The sequence below is a fragment of the Trichomycterus rosablanca genome, chromosome 14 (genome assembly GCF_030014385.1).
Source record: "Trichomycterus rosablanca isolate fTriRos1 chromosome 14, fTriRos1.hap1, whole genome shotgun sequence".
Lineage (NCBI taxonomy): Eukaryota > Metazoa > Chordata > Actinopteri > Siluriformes > Trichomycteridae > Trichomycterus > Trichomycterus rosablanca.
Window position 1 is genome coordinate 14668908 of NC_086001.1, and position 20796 is coordinate 14689703.

The window sequence follows — 20796 nt, forward strand, 5'->3', positions numbered from 1 at the left end:
AAAAACATTAAAGCTGAAAACTTAGTTTTTACACACACACACATATTAAATGGATGGAGCTGTTTTTGCGGTTCCTTAAGCCTCTGTTGCTAGGTGCCTGTGAGCATCCATTGATACAACCCAATCGTCTGCTCATAAGTATTTGGTCCTTATCAAAGTCACTCAGGTTTTTATGCTGATCATATATGTTGAATTAAACACATAAACTATGAGTAACTACTGTCAGATTAGCATTTAATCTCACTGTTACATGAATATTAGTTATGGAATAGGCACTGCCATGCACATATTTGGATGTTGGTCCTAATGTCTGGTACATATGAACAGATGTATGGATAGACAGACAGATAGGGTGGGTCACATCTCTCTACTAAAGCGGGAGTGTGGAAAATAAACACACGTTCCTGCAAGAATGGAAAAAGAGCCCAAGTGCAAAATGCATAACCATGACAAAACAGTACTGTGGCTAAAGGACACACACACAAAAAAGAAAAAAAAACATCCACAGCTTGCAATGAAAGTGAATAGTATAGTGCAGTGATGGTGCAGAACTGAGGACTGGTCGTCACAATATGACAGCCTGCTCTGGCTGTCAGCAACAACCAAGCTGGGGACGGCAAAGCAGCCCACACCCAGCATGGTTCCACTAAATGGGAATTGCTTCGGAAAAGGGGTGCTCACACACAGGGTGGTTGCCAAGGATGACATCCCCAAAGTGCTGCGATGCCATTTTCAAAGTTCCCTGAATATAGATAAAGAACGCTGGCATTCCACGTCAGCAGAAAACCAGACCGAACCAAGAACGTCATTGTGGTTTCACTGAGAAAAGCAGATTTGCCAGACAGAGAAGCTGGTAGCAAAGTAACACTAAATGAGGCACAGGTCACCCTTCAGTTAAGAGGAACTAAAGGAACTGACACAATAATGTGCGCCTCCATGCTCCCTCTGCTGGGCAAAAATGACAATGCAGAAGGATACTACTCCAACATGGCTCACTGTCAAAATCCTATTATATTTGTGTGTATATATAGAGAGAGATTGATAGATAGATATTATACATAGGTATAGTGGCAAGCCAGCTAACTCGTCTTACTCTACCAATGTAAACAGTGGCATTTAAGTTTCCAGGGTGCATTCTGTCGACTCAGGGTTACCAGGGTGGTGCGGTTTCCCATGGACCAGCGCACAGCCGGTCAAATGAATGAATAGAAACGTAAATATTAAATATGTCTGTGTGATCAACGTGGTTTGTAATGTGAGCTGTATCAGTGTAATCTGTAAAATAAAAATAATCTATTCATTTATCTTGTCATCTTGCTGGTTGGTGTGTTTTTGTTTAATATGGACCATATATATATGGTGTATCATTGAGCTAAATGACTTTACCATACCTGAGTTTCAACTCCGTATTCACCCGTCTTCTTGAGTGAAATAGACCTCCCAGTTCTGGCTCAACATTTCCTCCTCCTGAACTGACTGGATTTCAGCGAAAGCAGTTTTATTCCACTGATCTGATCCTGATTTGTGGGATTTTCCTTTGTTCTGTCATGTCATTGCCGCATGAAAGACACCGTGTCTGCTCTGGAGAGTTATACAATTCACCAGGGAAATCTATACGTGTGTGTATGTATGTGTGTGGCCAAGTGGAGCTGCCTGCTCGCACTAAAACCCTTTTTTTATTTGTATACCTGAAATCATGCGCTAGCATAGTGCAGTCATAATAGCACAACTGGGTCACATCACCATCACTGCAAACCAGCTCGAATATCAATCTCTCACTCATACTCTCTACATTAAATGGCTCTCTTCATTCCATTTCTTGCTTCTCTTGCAGGTCTAAGCGAGAAAATAAATAAATAAATAAAAAACCCCACAAAACTGTAATTTTTGAATTCCTGTCTGCTGTGTCAGTAACATGTACACCTACCACATTTTATTACATTATTTTGTCATGTATTCTTTTATTGGCTTTCATCTAGCAGTACACAAGTCTATTGCAGGGCACCATTAACTCACTTGTTTCCCTTTTTGCCAATTTACATTCATCAATCCACCTAATGCCACCAGTGTCAAACTGTACACCTACAACCAGCTCTAACAGAGTATGTGTTCCTAATAAAGAGGCCGGTACCAGTAAACCACATTTAAGAATCCTGCTTCTGCTAGGGTCAGTGTATTTGGGTGCCACTGATCCCAATCAGGATAGAGTGATTAGTAAAAAATAAATACATTTTAAACAAAACATAATGAATACACAAACTAAACTTGGTTAAAAACATTATTTTATTAAGTACGGAACAATGTAATCCAACAGGCATATCACCTTTTTAAAAAAGCGTCTTGCCAATATCTGTAACAGTAACTAAATGCTGTTTAGGCAGCACGGTAAGTAGCAATGTCACCTCACAGCATGAAGGTCCTGGGTTTGATTCCCAGGTGGAGTTTGCATGTTCTCCCAGTGTCTGTGTGGGTTTTCTCTGGGTGCTCCGGTTTCCTCCCACAGTCCAAAGACATACAGCCAAGATAATTGGAGATACAAAATTGACCTAGTGCGTGTGTGCGTGTGTGTGTCCTGTGATGGCCTGGCAACCAGTCCAGGGTGTTTCCTACCTTTCACCTATTGAATTGAACCCACTGTGACCCTGGCCAGGATAAAGCGGTGGTTAAACAGACCACATAAAATGTTATTTATTACAAAATTAGATTTAAATGTACCGTAGGCACTAATGTTGTAAAAGCACATATAATGATTTGTTCTGGTCAGCTCACTAATAAATAATGAATGATGTTTGAAGTGCCTCTATCATGACACTCACACAAGCTCCACAGGAGAGAACCGTTTAAGAATAGTTTTCTGTCAATCAGGATATTTCAGCATGTCTGCCACTGTTAATTAATTTCCTATTTCAAGGGCAGTCGTTAATACCTCACGGGCCTCAGAGTGTTCTCTAAATTCATCTAATTAATTTCACTAAGAACTCTTCGCCTTGGTATTAATTAGCAAAATTTCCAGTTACTTGGATTGAAGAACATTTTTCTGTTGGTCTTTGTTTCCTAAGTGCAGGTTCAAGGCAGAGAACGGAGCACACATGCCACTGCACAAACTGAGGGTGGGGTGGGGGGTAATTTACTATTAATATGGGTTGCCAGGTTGCAATAAAAATAAATAAATAAATCAAAAAATAGAAATCTGCTGTGTGGATGAAATTCTTCATCGGTGACCAGCTTAATCTGTCTGCTGCCTCTGATGAGCATGTGATGTTAGTGCAGATGTAAATTCTGACACGAGGAGAGAAAATAGCTTACTAATACTAAAAGTCTCACAAACTAACCGACTCACCAGCACTTTATTACGCACACCTATCTGGGAAGTACATGAATTGATTATTTTGATGAGCAACACCTACCGTACACATGAACTTTGTGGGTATACATTAACTGATTGTAGCCAGTTTTATGTCACCCCAGAGCAACCTTTTTAAACTCTCATAAGACTTACATTGCTCAACATTGTAATGACATGACATGGTAATAATATGGCAGTGTGTGTTGGTATGACTGGTATGAGTATCACGTGCCACGTGTTGCTGAGATTTTTAAATACTTGAAATAAAAACTTAGTTTAAACTAACTGGAGCTATTTTCTTTATTAATGCACAATGTGTTCATCTTCCTCTGGTCTTTTATTGATGGGCACTAATAAGTTCATAAGGCACTAATTGGCTTTACATTTTTGATTGGAGCTTTATTTATTTTCCTCCCGGCATATATACCGAGAAATTTCACTGTTGTGTTGATAGGTGAATTTTCACCACATATTGTGTTTCCCTTCCCTACCCAAACAGCATGATGCTGCCACCATCATGTTTCACCTACAGATGATATTAGCCAGGTGATGAGCAGTGCATGTTTTTTACCAGACAAAATTCTTGCTGTTCTGGCCAAAGAATGAATAATAATTAATATTACACCCTAAGGGCACTCTTCCTCATCTCCTGTGCAGGCGCCTCTAATCAGAGGTCGTAATCGCATTCTGACAGAGAGAGACCCACATCCGGTTCTTTGTCCCACCCCCCAACTGAGCAACCGGCCAATCGTTGCTCATACAGCCACTCAGCTTCGAACCGGTGAAGCAGAGCTGGATTCGATACAAGGTACTCAGAATCCAGCTCTGGTTGCAGCGTGTCTTTTTACCGCTGCGCCACCTGAGCGGCTGCCAGACTATATTTGAACATTTCACAATAGTGGCTTCAGTCCTGCCACTCTGTAATTAAGATCTGATTTATGGAGTGCTCAAGTAATTTAGTTATTATTTTATTAGGATGTCATATTTTACACACTTTGGTTACATTCATGACAGAACAGGTAGCTACTGGATCAGATTCATCAGTTTAATGTCAAACACACTCCACCTGGAAATCAAACCCAGGGCCTTCTTGCTGTGAGGCAACAGTGCTACCCACCGAGCCACCGTGCTGCCCTATGGAGTGCTTCAGATATGGTGTCCACCCAACAGGTTCTTCCATTTTAGCACTGGACTTCTGAGCTCAATTGGCCATTTGTTTAGTTCTTTACTGGCTTTCTTTTCAAAATCCCTTCTTGTCTGAATGCTCAATGATCAAGGAACCTTGTATTGTATAGCTGGAGAAGCGGGTGCCACACAGCAGCTAGGTTAAGAGGTTTGTTTTATGTTCGTTACGTATTCATATGAGTTTGTACATACAGTGTATCACAAAAGTGAGTACACCCCTCACATTTCTGCAGATATTTAAGTATATCTTTTCATGGGACAACACTGACAAAATGACACTTTGACACAATGAAAAGTAGTCTGTGTGCAGCTTATATAACAGTGTAAATTTATTCATCCCTCAAAATAACTCAATATACAGCCATTAATGTCTAAACCACCGGCAACAAAAGTGAGTACACCCCTTAGTGAAAGTTCCTGAAGTGTCAATATTTTGTGTGGCCACCATTATTTCCCAGAACTACCTTAACTCTCCTGGGCATGGAGTTTACCAGAGCTTCACAGGTTGCCACTGGAATGCTTTTCCACTCCTCCATGACGACATCACGGAGCTGGCGGATATTCGAGACTTTGCGCTCCTCCACCTTCCGCTTGAGGATGCCCCAAAGATGTTCTATTGGGTTTAGGTCTGGAGACATGCTTGGCCAGTCCATCACCTTTACCCTCAGCCTCTTCAATAAAGCAGTGGTCGTCTTAGAGGTGTGTTTGGGGTCATTATCATGCTGGAACACTGCCCTGCGACCCAGTTTCTGGAGGGAGGGGATCATGCTCTGCTTCAGTATTTCACAGTACATATTGGAGTTCATGTGTCCCTCAATGAAATGTAACTCCCCAACACCTGCTGCACTCATGCAGCCCCAGACCATGGCATTCCCACCACCATGCTTGACTGTAGGCATGACACACTTATCTTTGTACTCCTCACGTGATTGCCGCCACACATGCTTGAGACCATCTGAACCAAACAAATTAATCTTGGTCTCATCAGACCATAGGACATGGTTCCAGTAATCCATGTCCTTTGTTGACATGTCTTCAGCAAACTGTTTGCGGGCTTTCTTGTGTAGAGACTTCAGAAGAGGCTTCCTTCTGGGGTGACAGCCATGCAGACCAATTTGATGTAGTGTGCGGCATATGGTCTGAGCACTGACAGGCTGACCCCCCACCTTTTCAATCTCTGCAGCAATGCTGACAGCACTCCTGCGCCTATCTTTCAAAGACAGCAGTTGGATGTGACGCTGAGCACGTGCACTCAGCTTCTTTGGACGACCAACGCGAGGTCTGTTCTGAGTGGACCCTGCTCTTTTAAAACGCTGGATGATCTTGGCCACTGTGCTGCAGCTCAGTTTCAGGGTGTTGGCAATCTTCTTGTAGCCTTGGCCATCTTCATGTAGCGCAACAATTCGTCTTTTAAGATCCTCAGAGAGTTCTTTGCCATGAGGTGCCATGTTGGAACTTTCAGTGACCAGTATGAGAGAGTGTGAGAGCTGTACTACTAAATTGAACACACCTGCTCCCTATGCACACCTGAGACCTAGTAACACTAACAAAAACATGACATTTTGGAGGGAAAATGACAAGCAGTGCTCAATTTGGACATTTAGGGGTGTAGTCTCTTAGGGGTGTACTCACTTTTGTTGCCGGTGGTTTAGACATTAATGGCTGTATATTGAGTTATTTTGAGGGAAGAATAAATTTACACTGTTATATAAGCTGCACACAGACTACTTTTCATTGTGTCAAAGTGTCATTTTGTCAGTGTTGTCCCATGAATAGATATACTTAAATATCTGCAGAAATGTGAGGGGTGTACTCACTTTGTGATACACTGTACATATAATGATTCTGGTTGTGATAAATTGTTCCTAATGGCAAGTTTTTTTTGTTTTATTGGGATTTTAACGTCATGTTTTACACTTTGGTTACATTCATGACAGGAACGGTAGTTACTCTTTACACAAGGTTCATCAGTTCACAAGGTTATATCAAACACAGTCATGGACAATTTTGACTTGCATGTCTTTGGACTGTGGGAGGAAACCGGAGCTACTGGATGAAACAGAAAGGACCTGGACCGCCCCACCTGGGGATCAAACCCAGGACCTTCTTGCTGTGAGACGACAGTGCTACCCACCGAGCCACCGTGCCGACCTCATATTGGCAAGTAAGTAACTAAATGTGTAGGTGTGCTGACATGTGGCACCAGCCCCACCATAACTAAATAAAAATAAAAAGAAGTTAATTAATAAAAGAATTGCAATGGTATAACAGTTAAGGTAGAAGTAAAAGCAGTCATACAAAAAAAAACTCAGTAAAAAAGTAAAAACTTTTAGCAACAATTATCTTTGAAAGTCTTGCTGCTCACTTTTAGCCACCTCGGTGAAGTAAATAATTAGCATAAGCCCCCCTGTCTGTAATGTACGAGCTGTCCTTCATTTTCACATCTTAACTTTCACACGCATTATACTGACTTTTAAAATCCAGTAGGACACTGATACTCCTTGCCATTTCCTAGCCCTCCTTTTTTCCATCTTGCCATCCCTCCCTCACATTTCCCAGTGTGGTTAAATCCATTCATAGCACAGCATGTGTCAGATCCACATTATGAAAAATGTGTCACTTTGGAGGGCCTGCATCTTTTTCGGCAGCCTGTGGGGCCTTATCTATTACTGTCACTCTCGTTCTCTGTCTTTTTCTCTTCTCAATCATGGAAATATGCTTCACGGACCAAGACTGGTGATAAGGTGTTGCCAGACGATTATGCCTAAAGGGAACAGTTTGAAGAGAGACTGCTTTTCTTATGCGTCCGGCTATACCCATATATTACCCCGTGTCCGTTTAATAGCTGTCTATAAGCAAAATGTCTACCTCCACCGCAGTAATTATGTTCCTCCACAGTCTTCCAGTAATAGATGGGGGTGAGGATGTTTCCGGACAGTTCCTGGCGAAGGTCTGGGTGTTTGCGCGTGGGCAGACGTCGGGCGCCCAGGTCCTCTATCGTGTTACAAAATGAGCACTAACCGTCATCTGAACAGTGACGGAAAGGATCTAACAGGATTCAGGACACTCAGACGCGGACTAACTCCCTGTCGCCAGACTCAATACCCATATTCAATAAAACCAGTGAGGAGCTGGCATCCTGGAAGACTTTCAATTTCATCCAGATTAGTGAAGATTAATGATGACTCCTGAGAGCTCTGATAAATGTAGGAGAACTTCCAATTCTAATTTCCTAAGTGTAGTATTACTTTGATTGGGTTTATACCCTCATAACTATATATAACAAGGGATATAAGGCATGTTTACAACATACTTTTTTACAATAATATACATGAACACACACTTATCTAAAGACTTCCGAAAAAACTTGGGACACAAGGTAAAATGCCAAGAAATCAGTGATTTGTAAACTGTATTTTCTAGTTATTTAAATGAAAACTGCATATGGATATAATTTTACCTTATTAACCTTATTGAATTTTTGTAAATATATGCAAATTCCTAATTTAATGCCTGTAACCCATTCTATACATTTTAGAACGGGGTGAATAAATTAATAAATATATAAATAAATAATCTATGGCATATGGAATGCCTTTTTAAACATTTATACACATACACTGATCAGCCATAACATTAAAACACACACTGTCCATTTTATCAGCTCCACTTACCATATAGAAGCACTTTGTAGTTCTACAATTACTGACTGTAGTCCATCTGTTTCTCTGCATGCCTTTCATGCTGTTCCTCAATGGTCTGGACTCTCCCAGGACCACTACAGAGCAGGTATTATTTAGGTGTTGGATCATTCTCAGCACTGCAGTGACACTGACATGGTGGTAGTGTGTTAGTGTGTGTTGTGCTGGTATGAGTGGATAAGACACAGTAGCACCTCACTGTCACTGCTGGTGAGAATAGTCCACTAACCAAATATATCCAGCCAACAGCGCCCTGTGGGCAGCGTCCTGTGACCACTGATGAAGGTCTAGAAGATGATCAACTCAAACGGCAGCAATAGATGAGCGATCGTCTCTGACTTTACATTACAAGGTGGACCAACTAGGTAGGAGTGTCTAATAGAGTGGACAGTGAGTGGACACGGTATTTAAAAACTCCAAGCAGCGCTGCTGTGTCTGATCCACTCATACCAGCACAACACACACTAACATACCACCACCATGTCAGTGTCACTGCAGTGCTGAAAATGATCCACCACCTAAATAATACCTGCTCTGTGGTGGTCCTGTTGTTGTCCTGACCATTGAAGTAACAGGGTGAAAGCAGGGTAAAAAAAAGTATGTAGAGAAACAGATGGACTACAGTCAGTAATTGTAGAACTAAGTTGATAAAATGAACAGTGAGTGTAGAAACAAGGTGGTGGTTTTAATGTTATGGCTGATCGGTGTATACGCATGTAGAGTACAATAGATTCTTGTTTGAAAGCTGGGGTCAGAGTACAGAATGAGGCAGTGTACAGCGCCCCTGGAGCAGAGAGGTTTACCAGCCTTGCTCAAGGGCCCAACAACCCACAGCCGATCGATTAACAGCCCAAAGCTCGACCTACTAGGCTACCATTTACAAACCATAACATTAATAAAAGAATCAGAGAATATACTGTACGCCAGTGACCTCCGATTCTTCAAACAGAACTGCATTAACAGTTAACTGATCTGCGTCTGTAATGAATATAACCACATAAGCTCTGGAATACTTCGGAAAGCCTTTCTCAGTAAACACAGTTCTCAATGCATTCACCTGCATTCAAGGTTTAGACTCTGTACATCAACAACACGTCAACAACATTCTGAAATCCTTTTCTGATAGACAGAGATAGACTGGCGCAAAGTGAAAACAAGGTGAACTCAGATGAATCCATCTTTGATCGATTTTGGAAATAGCGCACATTGTGTGTTTTGGGTCAGAAAAAATGAGAGAGAAATCGCCATCCTGATTGTGACCACTTTAAAGTTTGAAAGTCAGTGTCCGTCATGGAATAGGGGAGAGTTAGTGCTGTTAATGTTAAAGAGTCAAAATAAACCAGTCTTATAGGATTGCCAACAAAAGTTGTGTCAATTTCTAAATTAAGGAATAATGTTAGTGATGTAGCTATTAAATTGGGGTGTGTGCAGTTGCAGTCATTGCTACAAAACGTAGTGCAACTACTAAGCTTTTTTACATGAGTAATATAGGTGTTGGTAAAACGTAAACTTCTTAATATATCCCACAATAAAATAAACTCTGTCTTCTAAATAATCACCCTTAAAATTAATAGCATTTTGTAACACATAGCTGAAATAATTGTATGATTTATATATATATAAATAATATTTTTTTTTTTTTTTTTTTTTTTTTTTTTTTTGTATACAGTGTATCACAAAAGTGAGTACACCCCTCACATTTCTGCAAATATTTTATTATATCTTTTCATGGGACAACACTATAGAACTAAAACTTGGATATAACTTAGAGTAGTCAGTGTACAACTTGTATAGCAGTGTAGATTTACTGTCTTCTGAAAATAACTCAACACACAGCCATTAATGTCTAAATGGCTGGCAACATAAGTGAGTACACCCCACAGTGAACATGTCCAAATTGTGCCCAAAGTGTCAATATTTTGTGTGACCACCATTATTATCCAGCACTGCCTTAACCCTCCTGGGCATGGAATTCACCAGAGCTGCACAGGTTGCTACTGGAATCCTCTTCCACTCCTCCATGATGACATCACGGAGCTGGTGGATGTTAGACACCTTGAACTCCTCCACCTTCCACTTGAGGATGCGCCACAGGTGCTCAATTGGGTTTAGTCCATCACCTTTACCTTCAGCTTCCTCAGCAAGGCAGTTGTCATCTTGGAGGTGTGTTTGGGGTCGTTATCCTGTTGGAAAACTGCCATGAGGCCCAGTTTTCGAAGGGAGGGGATCATGCTCTGTTTCAGAATGTCACAGTACATGTTGGAATTCATGTTTCCCTCAATGAACTGCAGCTCCCCAGTGCCAACAACACTCATGCAGCCCAAGACCATGATGCTACCACCACCATGCTTGACTGTAGGCAAGATACAGTTGTGTTGGTACTTCTCACCAGGGCGCTGCCACACATGCTGGACACCATCTGAGCCAAACAAGTTTATCTTGGTCTCGTCAGACCACAGGGCATTCCAGTAATCCATGTTCTTGGACTGCTTGTCTTCAGCAAACTGTTTGCTGGCTTTCTTGTGCGTCAGCTTCCTTCTGGGATGACGACCATGCAGACCGAGTTGATGCAGTGTGCGGCGTATGGTCTGAGCACTGACAGGCTGACCTCCCACGTCTTCAACCTCTGCAGCAATGCTGGCAGCACTCATGTGTCTATTTTTTACAGCCAACCTCTGGATATGACGCCGAACACGTGGACTCAAATTCTTTGGTCGACCCTGGCGAAGCCTGTTCCGAGTGGAACCTGTCCTGGAAAACCGCTGTATGACCTTGGCCACCATGCTGTAGCTCAGTTTCAGGGTGTTAGCAATCTTCTTATAGCCTAGGCCATCTTTGTGGAGAGCAACAATTCTATTTCTCACATCCTCAGAGAGTTCTTTGCCATGAGGTGCCATGTTGAATATCCAGTGGCCAGTATGAGAGAATTGTACCCAAAACACCAAATTTAACAGCCCTGCTCCCCATTTACACCTGGGACCTTGACACATGACACCAGGGAGGGACGACGACACATTTGGGCACAGTTTGGACATGTTCACTGTGGGGTGTACTCACTTATGTTGCCAGCTATTTAGACATTAATGGCTGTGTGTTGAGTTATTTTCAGAAGACAGTAAATCTACACTGCTATACAAGCTGTACACTGACTACTCTAAGTTATATCCAAGTTTCATGTCTATAGTGTTGTCCAATGAAAAGTTATAATGAAATAATTGCAGAAATGTGAGGGGTGTACTCACTTTTGTGATACACTGTATATACTATATACTGTATATATATATAGGTTCTTTGTCTAAGCAATGTATAAGTCTTTACTAACCCACCTATATTTTTGGGGGACTCTTTTGTAGTCTCTAAACAACCAAATTGCTGGTAAACTCTGAGATGAGTTGTATTTCGAATAGCTGGACCAATGAGCAATCAGTGGGATTTTTCAGGTCTAATACTAATATTAGCTTTATTAGTTTATATATATATATACATATAAATTAGCTTATTAGTGATACACTATATGGCCAGAAGTAGGTTCATTTACATTTACTTCATTTAGCAGATGCTTTCATCCAAAGCAACTTATTATGACTTATTATGTTTCTAATTACAACTGAATATAACTTGAGCAATCGAGTGTTAGGGGGCCTGCTTAGGGGCCCTATCGAGGGTTAAGGGCCTTGCTCAGGGGCCTAGCAGTGGCAACTTGGCAGTGGTGCGGCTTGAACCAGAAACCTTCTGATTACTAATTTAGCACCTTAACCACTGAGCTACCACTGCCCATGTACACACCCCTCCTAATTACTGGCCGCACTCCTGGCTTATAGGTATAGCTATAAAAATATTGACTGAAAATGTATTTTATGCTTTAACTTTGTGGCAACAGTTTGAGGAAGGTCCGTTTTTGCTCTAGTGCCCAAAGGAAAGTTAATAAAGACATGGTTTAGAGTTGGGTGTAAAAGAACTCTGGTGGCCTGCAAAAAGCCACTCAACACGACTGGACATGCTAGGAATAAATCAGAACATCAACTGTGGGCCAAACCTTTTAGTCCAGCATGATTGCTAGACCTCACAGGTACAAATACCCACCGAGACACTTCAAAATGTCGTAAGAAGCCTGTACAGAAGAGTGGGCTGTGATATCTGCAAAGTGGAGGCCAACACTATACTTATGCCCATGTTTTTGGAATAGGATGACCAACTAGTTGAAATACTTTTGTTCATAGTGTAAGTTATAAATGTTACTAATACTAACTGAAATCCATTAGCTAGTAATATTACTTATATCCATTAAAAGTAAGCTTAGTAAGTCATAATAAAGATGTAGTGTTAAGTTCAGCTCAGTATGCCAAAGATACCTGAATGATGTACAATTAATGTCACGTATTTGACAGTATTTTACCAGAGCAACCTACAGGACACAGGATTTCCCATAATGCAACAAAAAAACTGTCAAGTAGCAGCATTGGCATGAAACTAAATTAAAAGTGACAGCTCATACTTCAGTCTCATTGATCTAGAAACTAGCGTTTCATAAATAAATGACTTGTCTATCCCATAATGCATTTCACTGCCTTTTACGCACTTAACAGTAGACTGTACTATGACACCTCTAGCATACAGCATACTATTATGTTTAATATTGAGGCAAGTATGAAGTATGGTAGCACGCATTGCAAAATTTCTAACACAGCCATCGTCAGTAGATCAAATTACTCACCCAAAGCCGCGGGACCCAGCAGGCTGCCCAATAGGAGCATTTGCAGTGCCCACATGGCCCTACCCCTTTTGGGAAGCTGCTCCTTTCTGAGTCGGTTTGCCAGTACAAGTGTGACGTTCAGCCGGTGAATAAGCTCAAATTCTGGAAGCCTGTGGGCCAAATTGGCGTCACCTGAAACCAAACACAAAAGAACAACTGCATTAGTACTGACCACTGAAAATCAGTAAGAAAAGTGAATCGTCTGCAGCTGTGTTTCCAAACTCCTGTAATTTCCCTGCACGACAGAGTTCATGTTGATCCTTCAGTTTATAATGAGCTCATTTGAATCAGGTGTGGTACAGTAGGGAAAACAAAAGTGTGGAGTGTAGGTAGGTCGCCAGGAGTTGGCAAACGATGTGCTGTGATTTCTATTGGAAGATCAATGAACTCCAGTATTGCAGAAAAGAAAACAACTTTTTGCTTTTTAAATAGCACACTTAGTGGCTTGCATATAAAATGCATATACAAGCTTAACCATACAATTATTGATAGGCATACCCCAATCTGGGACTGAGGGCTTGATTTACTTTTGATTTACTTTTTTTTTTTGAGAAGGATGAATTATGCAAGAAAAACATTGCAATTTATGTTTGAAAGTGGTGCATATTTCTTATTATTCTTTATATATATGGTTTAAACTTTCCTTGGTATGAATTTGGTTTGTAATTAGTTAAGTAGTTAGCAAAAATCAATCAGTAGCTGCTACAAAGGGTAGTTTGAAATGAACATCTAATTTACTAAGGCTGTAACTAATCACACAGTTTGAGCACAGATTGTGCCCACCATGTATCTCTACCACTAACACTGATTCTGTCTGTGTAAGTAAACAGTTTATTTTATAATATATTATATAATTGTTATTATGTTTGAATAATTTATGTTGTATTGGTTATTTATGCCTCTGCCTAGTTTAACTGCTCACCCTAGAACATCTGTGCTGGCAAGTGAAGCAAATATTTTATGAATGCAGCAAAATGTTTATAATGACTCTTTTCTGAAACAAAAAATTTGAATACAAATACAAGGTTTTATAAATCTAATAATTTATAATCTTGTTGATAATAAAATAGATTAAGACTACTATAAAGCTGTTTGAATAAAAACAGATAAGACTATTGTATTTTTTTTTTTTATTATAGTTATATAAATGTGGGTGGCACAGTGGCATAGTGTGTGTGTGTGTGTGTGTGTGTGTGTGTGTGTGTGTGTGTGTGTGTGTATTTCTGCTTTTTGCTCAGTATTGTCTGGGTTAAGCTTCAACCAATATGTACTGGTTAATAAATATATACACAATATGGGAAAACTATATAGACACTCCTCCTAATTATTGCCCCACTAAAAGCCAATCTTTACTAACCCAACATGACAATGCCTCTTGGCACAAACTGAAGTCCATGAGGACATGGTTTGCAGAGTCTGGTGTGGAGGAACAGTACAGAGGCCTGCACAGAACCCTGCCAGTTTTGTAATAAAATGGCCTGGATAACGCCTGTGATCCAGACCTTCTTGTCCAGCCACGAGTGTCTGACCTCAATGATGATCTAATAACCAAATAGGCACAAACTCCCAGTGATACACTCCAGAATCTTGTGCAAGGTCTTAATAGAACAATGGATGCTGTTAATGTTACAAAGAAGGGGCAATTTTCTTTGAATGGCCATGGTGTTAGAATGGGACAATAAGATTATGATCAGAAGCCAACATTCTTTTGGCCATATAGTTTAGAGGTTTATATAGTCAAATACTTTTTAGAAGAAATTGCACATACATTTTAACTGTTGTTGAGCTTTTATATTCTGCTGGACCATGACAGATAAAAATGGGGTCATTTGCCAAAAAAGGTTGAGATCTCCTGTGATAGGTGAAGATTAAATCTCATTGTGGTAGGTGATAAATCTAAACTAAACTAATAACTAATTTCAAAACTTAAAAAGAAACCAAATATCTAATGCAGGTGTACTTACACTGATCAGCCATAACATTAAAACCACCTCCATGTTTCTACACTCACTGTCCATTTTATCAGCTACACTTACCATATAGAAGCACTTTGTAGTTCTACAATTACTGACTGTAGTCCTTTCATGCTGTTCTTCAATGGTCAGGACTCTCCCAGGACCACCACAAAGTAGGTATTATTTGGGTGGTGGATCATTCTCAGCACTGCAGTGACAATGACATGGTGGTGGTGTGTTAGTGTGTGTTGTGCTGGTATGAGTGGATCAGACACAGCAGCACTGCTGGAGTTTTTAAACACCTCACTGTCACTGCTGGACTGAGAATAGTCCACCAACCAAAAATATCCAGCCAACAGCGGTGGTATTTAAAAACTCCAGCAGTGCTGCTGTGTCTGATCCACTCATACCAGCACAACACACACTAACACACCACCACCATGTCACTGTCACTGCAGTGCTAAGAATGATCCACCACCTAAATAATACCTGCTCTGTGGTGGTCCTGTGGGGGTCCTGACCATTAAAGAAGAGAGTGAAAGCAGGCTAAAAAAGTATGTAGAGAAATAAATGGACTACAGTCAGTAATTGTGGAACTACAAAGTGTTTCTATATGGTAAGTGGAGCTGATAAAATGGACAGTGAGTGTAGAAACAAGGAGGTGGTTTTAATGTTATGGTTGATCGGTGTATAAAGCAGTGGATAAAGCAGGTGCTATATATGACAGAGCTGAGATAGACCTATGTGGAATGGCTGCTCTAAATTGCCCCTAGGTGTTACTGAGTAAATTAATGTGTGAGTGACCTGTCATAGATTGGTGTCCAGTCTAGGATGCAATACAGCTTTCTACCTACTGATTAAGATGAAGTGGTAACTAAGGAATGTAGCAAATAATGAATACACTTGGGTTTTTTCCTATATCTGTCTATTTGTCTGTCTGTCTGTCTGTCTATATATCTATATCTACAGTATATATATATTTATATCTTTATATATATATATATATATATATCTCATATATATATATATATATATATATACAGTGTATCACAAAAGTGAGTACACCCCTCACATTTCTGCAGATATTTAAGTATATCTTTTTATGGGACAACACTGACAAAATGACACTTTGACACAATGAAAAGTAGTCTGTGTGCAGCTTATATAACAGTGTAAATTTATTCTTCCCTCAAAATAACTCAATATACAGCCATTAATGTCTAAACCACCGGCAACAAAAGTGAGTACACCCCTTAGTGAAAGTTCCTGAAGTGTCAATATTTTGTGTGGCCACCATTATTTCCCAGAACTGCCTTAACTCTCCTGGGCATGGAGTTTACCAGAGCTTCACAGGTTGCCACTGGAATGCTTTTCCACTCCTCCATGACGACATCACGGAGCCGGCGGATATTCGAGACTTTGCGTTCCTCTACCTTCCGCTTGAGGATGCCCCAAAGATGTTCTATTGGGTTTAGGTCTGGAAACATGCTTGGCCAGTCCATCACCTTTACCCTCAGCCTCTTCAATAAAGCAGTGGTCGTCTTAGAGGTGTGTTTGGGGTCATTATCATGCTGGAACACTGCCCTGCGACCCAGTTTCCGGAGGGAGGGGATCATGCTCTGCTTCAGTATTTCACAGTACATATTGGAGTTCATGTGTCCCTCAATGAAATGTAACTCCCCAACACCTGCTGCACTCATGCAGCCCCAGACCATGGCATTCCCACCACCATGCTTGACTGTAGGCATGACACACTTATCTTTGTACTCCTCACCTGATTGCCGCCACACATGCTTGAGACCATCTGAACCAAACAAATTAATCTTGGTCTCATCAAACCATAGGACATGGTTCCAGTAATCCATGTCCTTTGTTGACATGTCTTCAGCAAACTGTTTGCGGGCTTTCTTGTGTAGAGACTTCAGAAGAGGCTTCCTTCTGGGGTGACAGCCATGCAGACCAATTTGATGTAGTGTGCGGCGTATGGTCTGAGCACTGACAGGCTGACCCCCCACCTTTTCAATCTCTGCAGCAATGCTGACAGCACTCCTGCGCCTATCTTTCAAAGACAGCAGTTGGATGTGACGCTGAGCACGTGCACTCAGCTTCTTTGGACGACCGACGCGAGGTCTGTTCTGAGTGGACCCTGCTCTTTTAAAACGCTGGATGATCTTGGCCACTGTGCTGCAGCTCAGTTTCAGGGTGTTGGCAATCTTCTTGTAGCCTTGGCCATCTTCATGTAGCGCAACAATTCGTCTTTTAAGATCCTCAGAGAGTTCTTTGCCATGAGGTGCCATGTTGGAACTTTCAGTGACCAGTATCAGAGAGTGTGAGAGCTGTACTACTAAATTGAACACACCTGCTCCCTATGCACACCTGAGACCTAGTAACACTAACAAATCACATGACATTTTGGAGGGAAAATGACAAGCAGTGCTCAATTTGGACATTTAGGGGTGTAGTCTCTTAGGGGTGTACTCACTTTTGTTGCCGGTGGTTTAGACATTAATGGCTGTATATTGAGTTATTTTGAGGGAAGAATAAATTTACACTGTTATATAAGCTGCACACAGACTACTTTTCATTGTGTCAAAGTGTCATTTTGTCAGTGTTGTCCCATGAAAAGATATACTTAAATATCTGCAGAAATGTGAGGGGTGTACTCACTTTTGTGATACACTGTATATACATACAGTGTACACAAAAGTGAGTACACCCCTCACATTTCTGCAAATATTTCATTATATCTTTTCATGGGACAACACTATAGACATGAAACTTGGATATAACTTAGAGTAGTCAGTGTACAGCTTGTATAGCAGTGTAGATTTACTGTCTTCTGAAAATAACTCAACACACAGCCATTAATGTCTAAATAGCTGGCAACATAAGTGAGTACACCCCACAGTGAACATGTCCAAATTGTGCCCAAATGTGTCGTTGTCCCTCCCTGGTGTCATGTGTCAAGGTCCCAGGTGTAAATGGGGAGCAGGGCTGTTAAATTTGGTGTTTTGGGTACAATTCTCTCATGCTGGCCACTGGATATTCAACATGGCACCTCATGGCAAAGAACTCTCTGAGGATGTGAGAAATAGAATTGTTGCTCTCCACAAAGATGGCCTGGGCTATAAGAAGATTGCTAACACCCTGAAACTGAGCTACAGCATGGTGGCCAAGGTCATACAGCGGTTTTCCAGGACAGGTTCCACTCGGAACAGGCTTCGCCAGGGTCGACCAAAGAAGTTGAGTCCACGTGTTCGGCGTCATATCCAGAGGTTGGCTTTAAAAAATAGACACATGAGTGCTGCCAGCATTGCTGCAGAGGTTGAAGACGTGGGAGGTCAGCCTGTCAGTGCTCAGACCATACGCCGCACACTGCATCAACTCGGTCTGCATGGTCGTCATCCCAGAAGGAAGCTGACGCACAAGAAAGCCCGCAAACAGTTTGCTGAAGACAAGCAGTCCAAGAACATGGATTACTGGAATGCCCTGTGGTCTGACGAGACCAAGATAAACTTGTTTGGCTCAGATGGTGTCCAGCATGTGTGGCGGCGCCCTGGTGAGAAGTACCAAGACAACTGTATCTTGCCTACAGTCAAGCATGGTGGTGGTAGCATCATGGTCTTGGGCTGCATGAGTGTTGCTGGCACTGGGGAGCTGCAGTTCATTGAGGGAAACATGAATTCCAACATGTACTGTGACATTCTGAAACAGAACATGATCCCCTCCCTTCGAAAACTGGGCCTCATGGCAGTTTTCCAACAGGATAACGACCCCAAACACAACCTCCAAGATGACAACTGCTTTGCTGAGGAAGCTGAAGGTAAATGTGATGGACTAAACCCAATTGAGCACCTGTGGCGCATCCTCAAGTGGAAGGTGAAGGAGTTCAAGGTGTCTAACATCCACCAGCTCCGTGATGTCATCATGGAGGAGTGGAAGAGGATTCCAGTAGCAACCTGTGCAGCTCTGGTGAATTCCATGCCCAGGAGGGTTAAGGCAGTGCTGGATAATAATGGTGGTCACACAAAATATTGACACTTTGGGCACAATTTGGACATGTTCACTGTGGGGTGTACTCACTTATGTTGCCAGCCATTTAGACATTAATGGCTGTGTGTTGAGTTTTTTTCAGAAGACAGTAAATCTACACTGCTATACAAGTTGTACACTGACTACTAAGTTATATCCAAGTTTTATTTCTATAGTGTTGTCCCATGAAAAGATATAATAAAATATTTGCAGAAATGTGAGGGGTGTACTCACTTTTGTGATACACTGTATATATATATATATATATATATATATAAAGACACTGTCAGACTGTACCGTGGTGCAGGTCACCACGCTGAGAGATTTAAAAAAGAAATCACACATCGATTTAAGTGTTGATGAGTTTTCATGTGAATGTCGAACCTAGAGGAGTATCATTCCAGAGCGTCTGCAGATTTTTCAATTGACAGGTAGCAAAACTGACAGATCCCACAGCATTGTAATCTCCTAATCTCAGAGAGAATGAATGCAACACCCCATGCATTTAATCACATTTGGAAATGAAGAGAAAATTGGTGAAAAGAAAGTGTTGATTAGGACTCATACCAGTGATGAATGACAAGCATCATTACACCATTACAAAAACCTGCTTCACAGCACCATGCACACAGACAAACAATCCTGAGAAAAGTACTTGAAATTGTTCACAAGATTACAGCAAATAAAATAGAATAAAGGAGTCTTAGCAAAGTGTGTGTCAGTAATAATAGAAATAGAAAATGTCACACGGAAAAAATGCACAGGTTCTGAATCCTTATTCCTGAGCATTTACACCTTTTTACTTTTACCTTCCAGCTGGATACCTCACTGTGAATCTGATAGGTCAGTAGTTCTCAACTTTAGGGTCAGACTCCCATGACATTCAGGTTGACCTGCTGAAGATTTCATTTCATCCTTGTCAGGCTCGTGGTGGGTCCGGCTTTCTGGAATCACTAAATGCAATGCAGTAGCACACCTACAGGACAGGACACCGATCCATGGAGAGAAATAGCCAATCTTGTCTGATAACAACTGGGGATTAGAACTGGAGATTTGAACCCTGGATGCCAGCGGTAGTCGATTTGGATTATTTATATTTATTTATATTTGGATTATTTATATATATATACCCACACACACACACATACATATATACTGGTGCTGGTCATAAAATTAGAATATCATGAAAAAGTTGATTTATTTCAGTAATTCCTTTCAAAAAGTGAAACTTGTATATTATATCCATTCATTACACACAGACTGATATATTTCAAATGTTTATTTATTTATGTTGATGATTATAACTGACAACTAATGAAAACCCCAAATTCAGTATCTCAGAAAATTAGAATATTGTGACAAGGTACAATATTGAAGACACCTGGTGCCACACTCTAATCAGCTAATTAACTCAAAACACCTGCAAAGGCCTTTAAATGGTCTCTCAGTCTAGTTCTGTAGGCTACACAATCATGGGGAAGACTGCTGACTTGACAGTTGTCCAAAAGACGACCATTGACACCTTGCACAAGGAGGGCAAGACACAAAAGGTCATTGCTAAAGAGGCTGGCTGTTTACAGAGCTCTGTGTCCAAGCACATTAATAGAGGGGCGAAGGGAAGGAAAAGATGTGGTAGAAAAGTGTGTACAAGCAATAGGGATAACCGCACCCTGGAGAGGATTGTGAAACAAAACCCATTCAAAAATGTGAGGGAGATTCACAAAGAGTGGACTGCAGCTGGAGTCAGTGCTTCAAGAACCACCACGCACAGACGTATGCAAGACATGGGTTTCAGCTGTCGCATTCATTGTGTCAAGCCACTGT

The 20796-nt window shown here is 41.1% G+C and overlaps 1 protein-coding gene across 1 annotated transcript in view; it reads right to left on the reverse strand.

The window, feature by feature from the left end:
* The window catches only part of LOC134326693 (adhesion G protein-coupled receptor L3-like), a 537600-nt gene that overhangs the window by 341488 nt on the left and 175316 nt on the right, over nucleotides 1-20796 (reverse strand). Inside the window, exon 3 of the mRNA XM_063008876.1 lies at nucleotides 12947-13117. Within this exon, the coding sequence (XP_062864946.1) occupies nucleotides 12947-13001 (55 nt within the window). The 5' untranslated portion in view covers nucleotides 13002-13117. The remainder of the gene's footprint in view (nucleotides 1-12946; nucleotides 13118-20796) is intronic.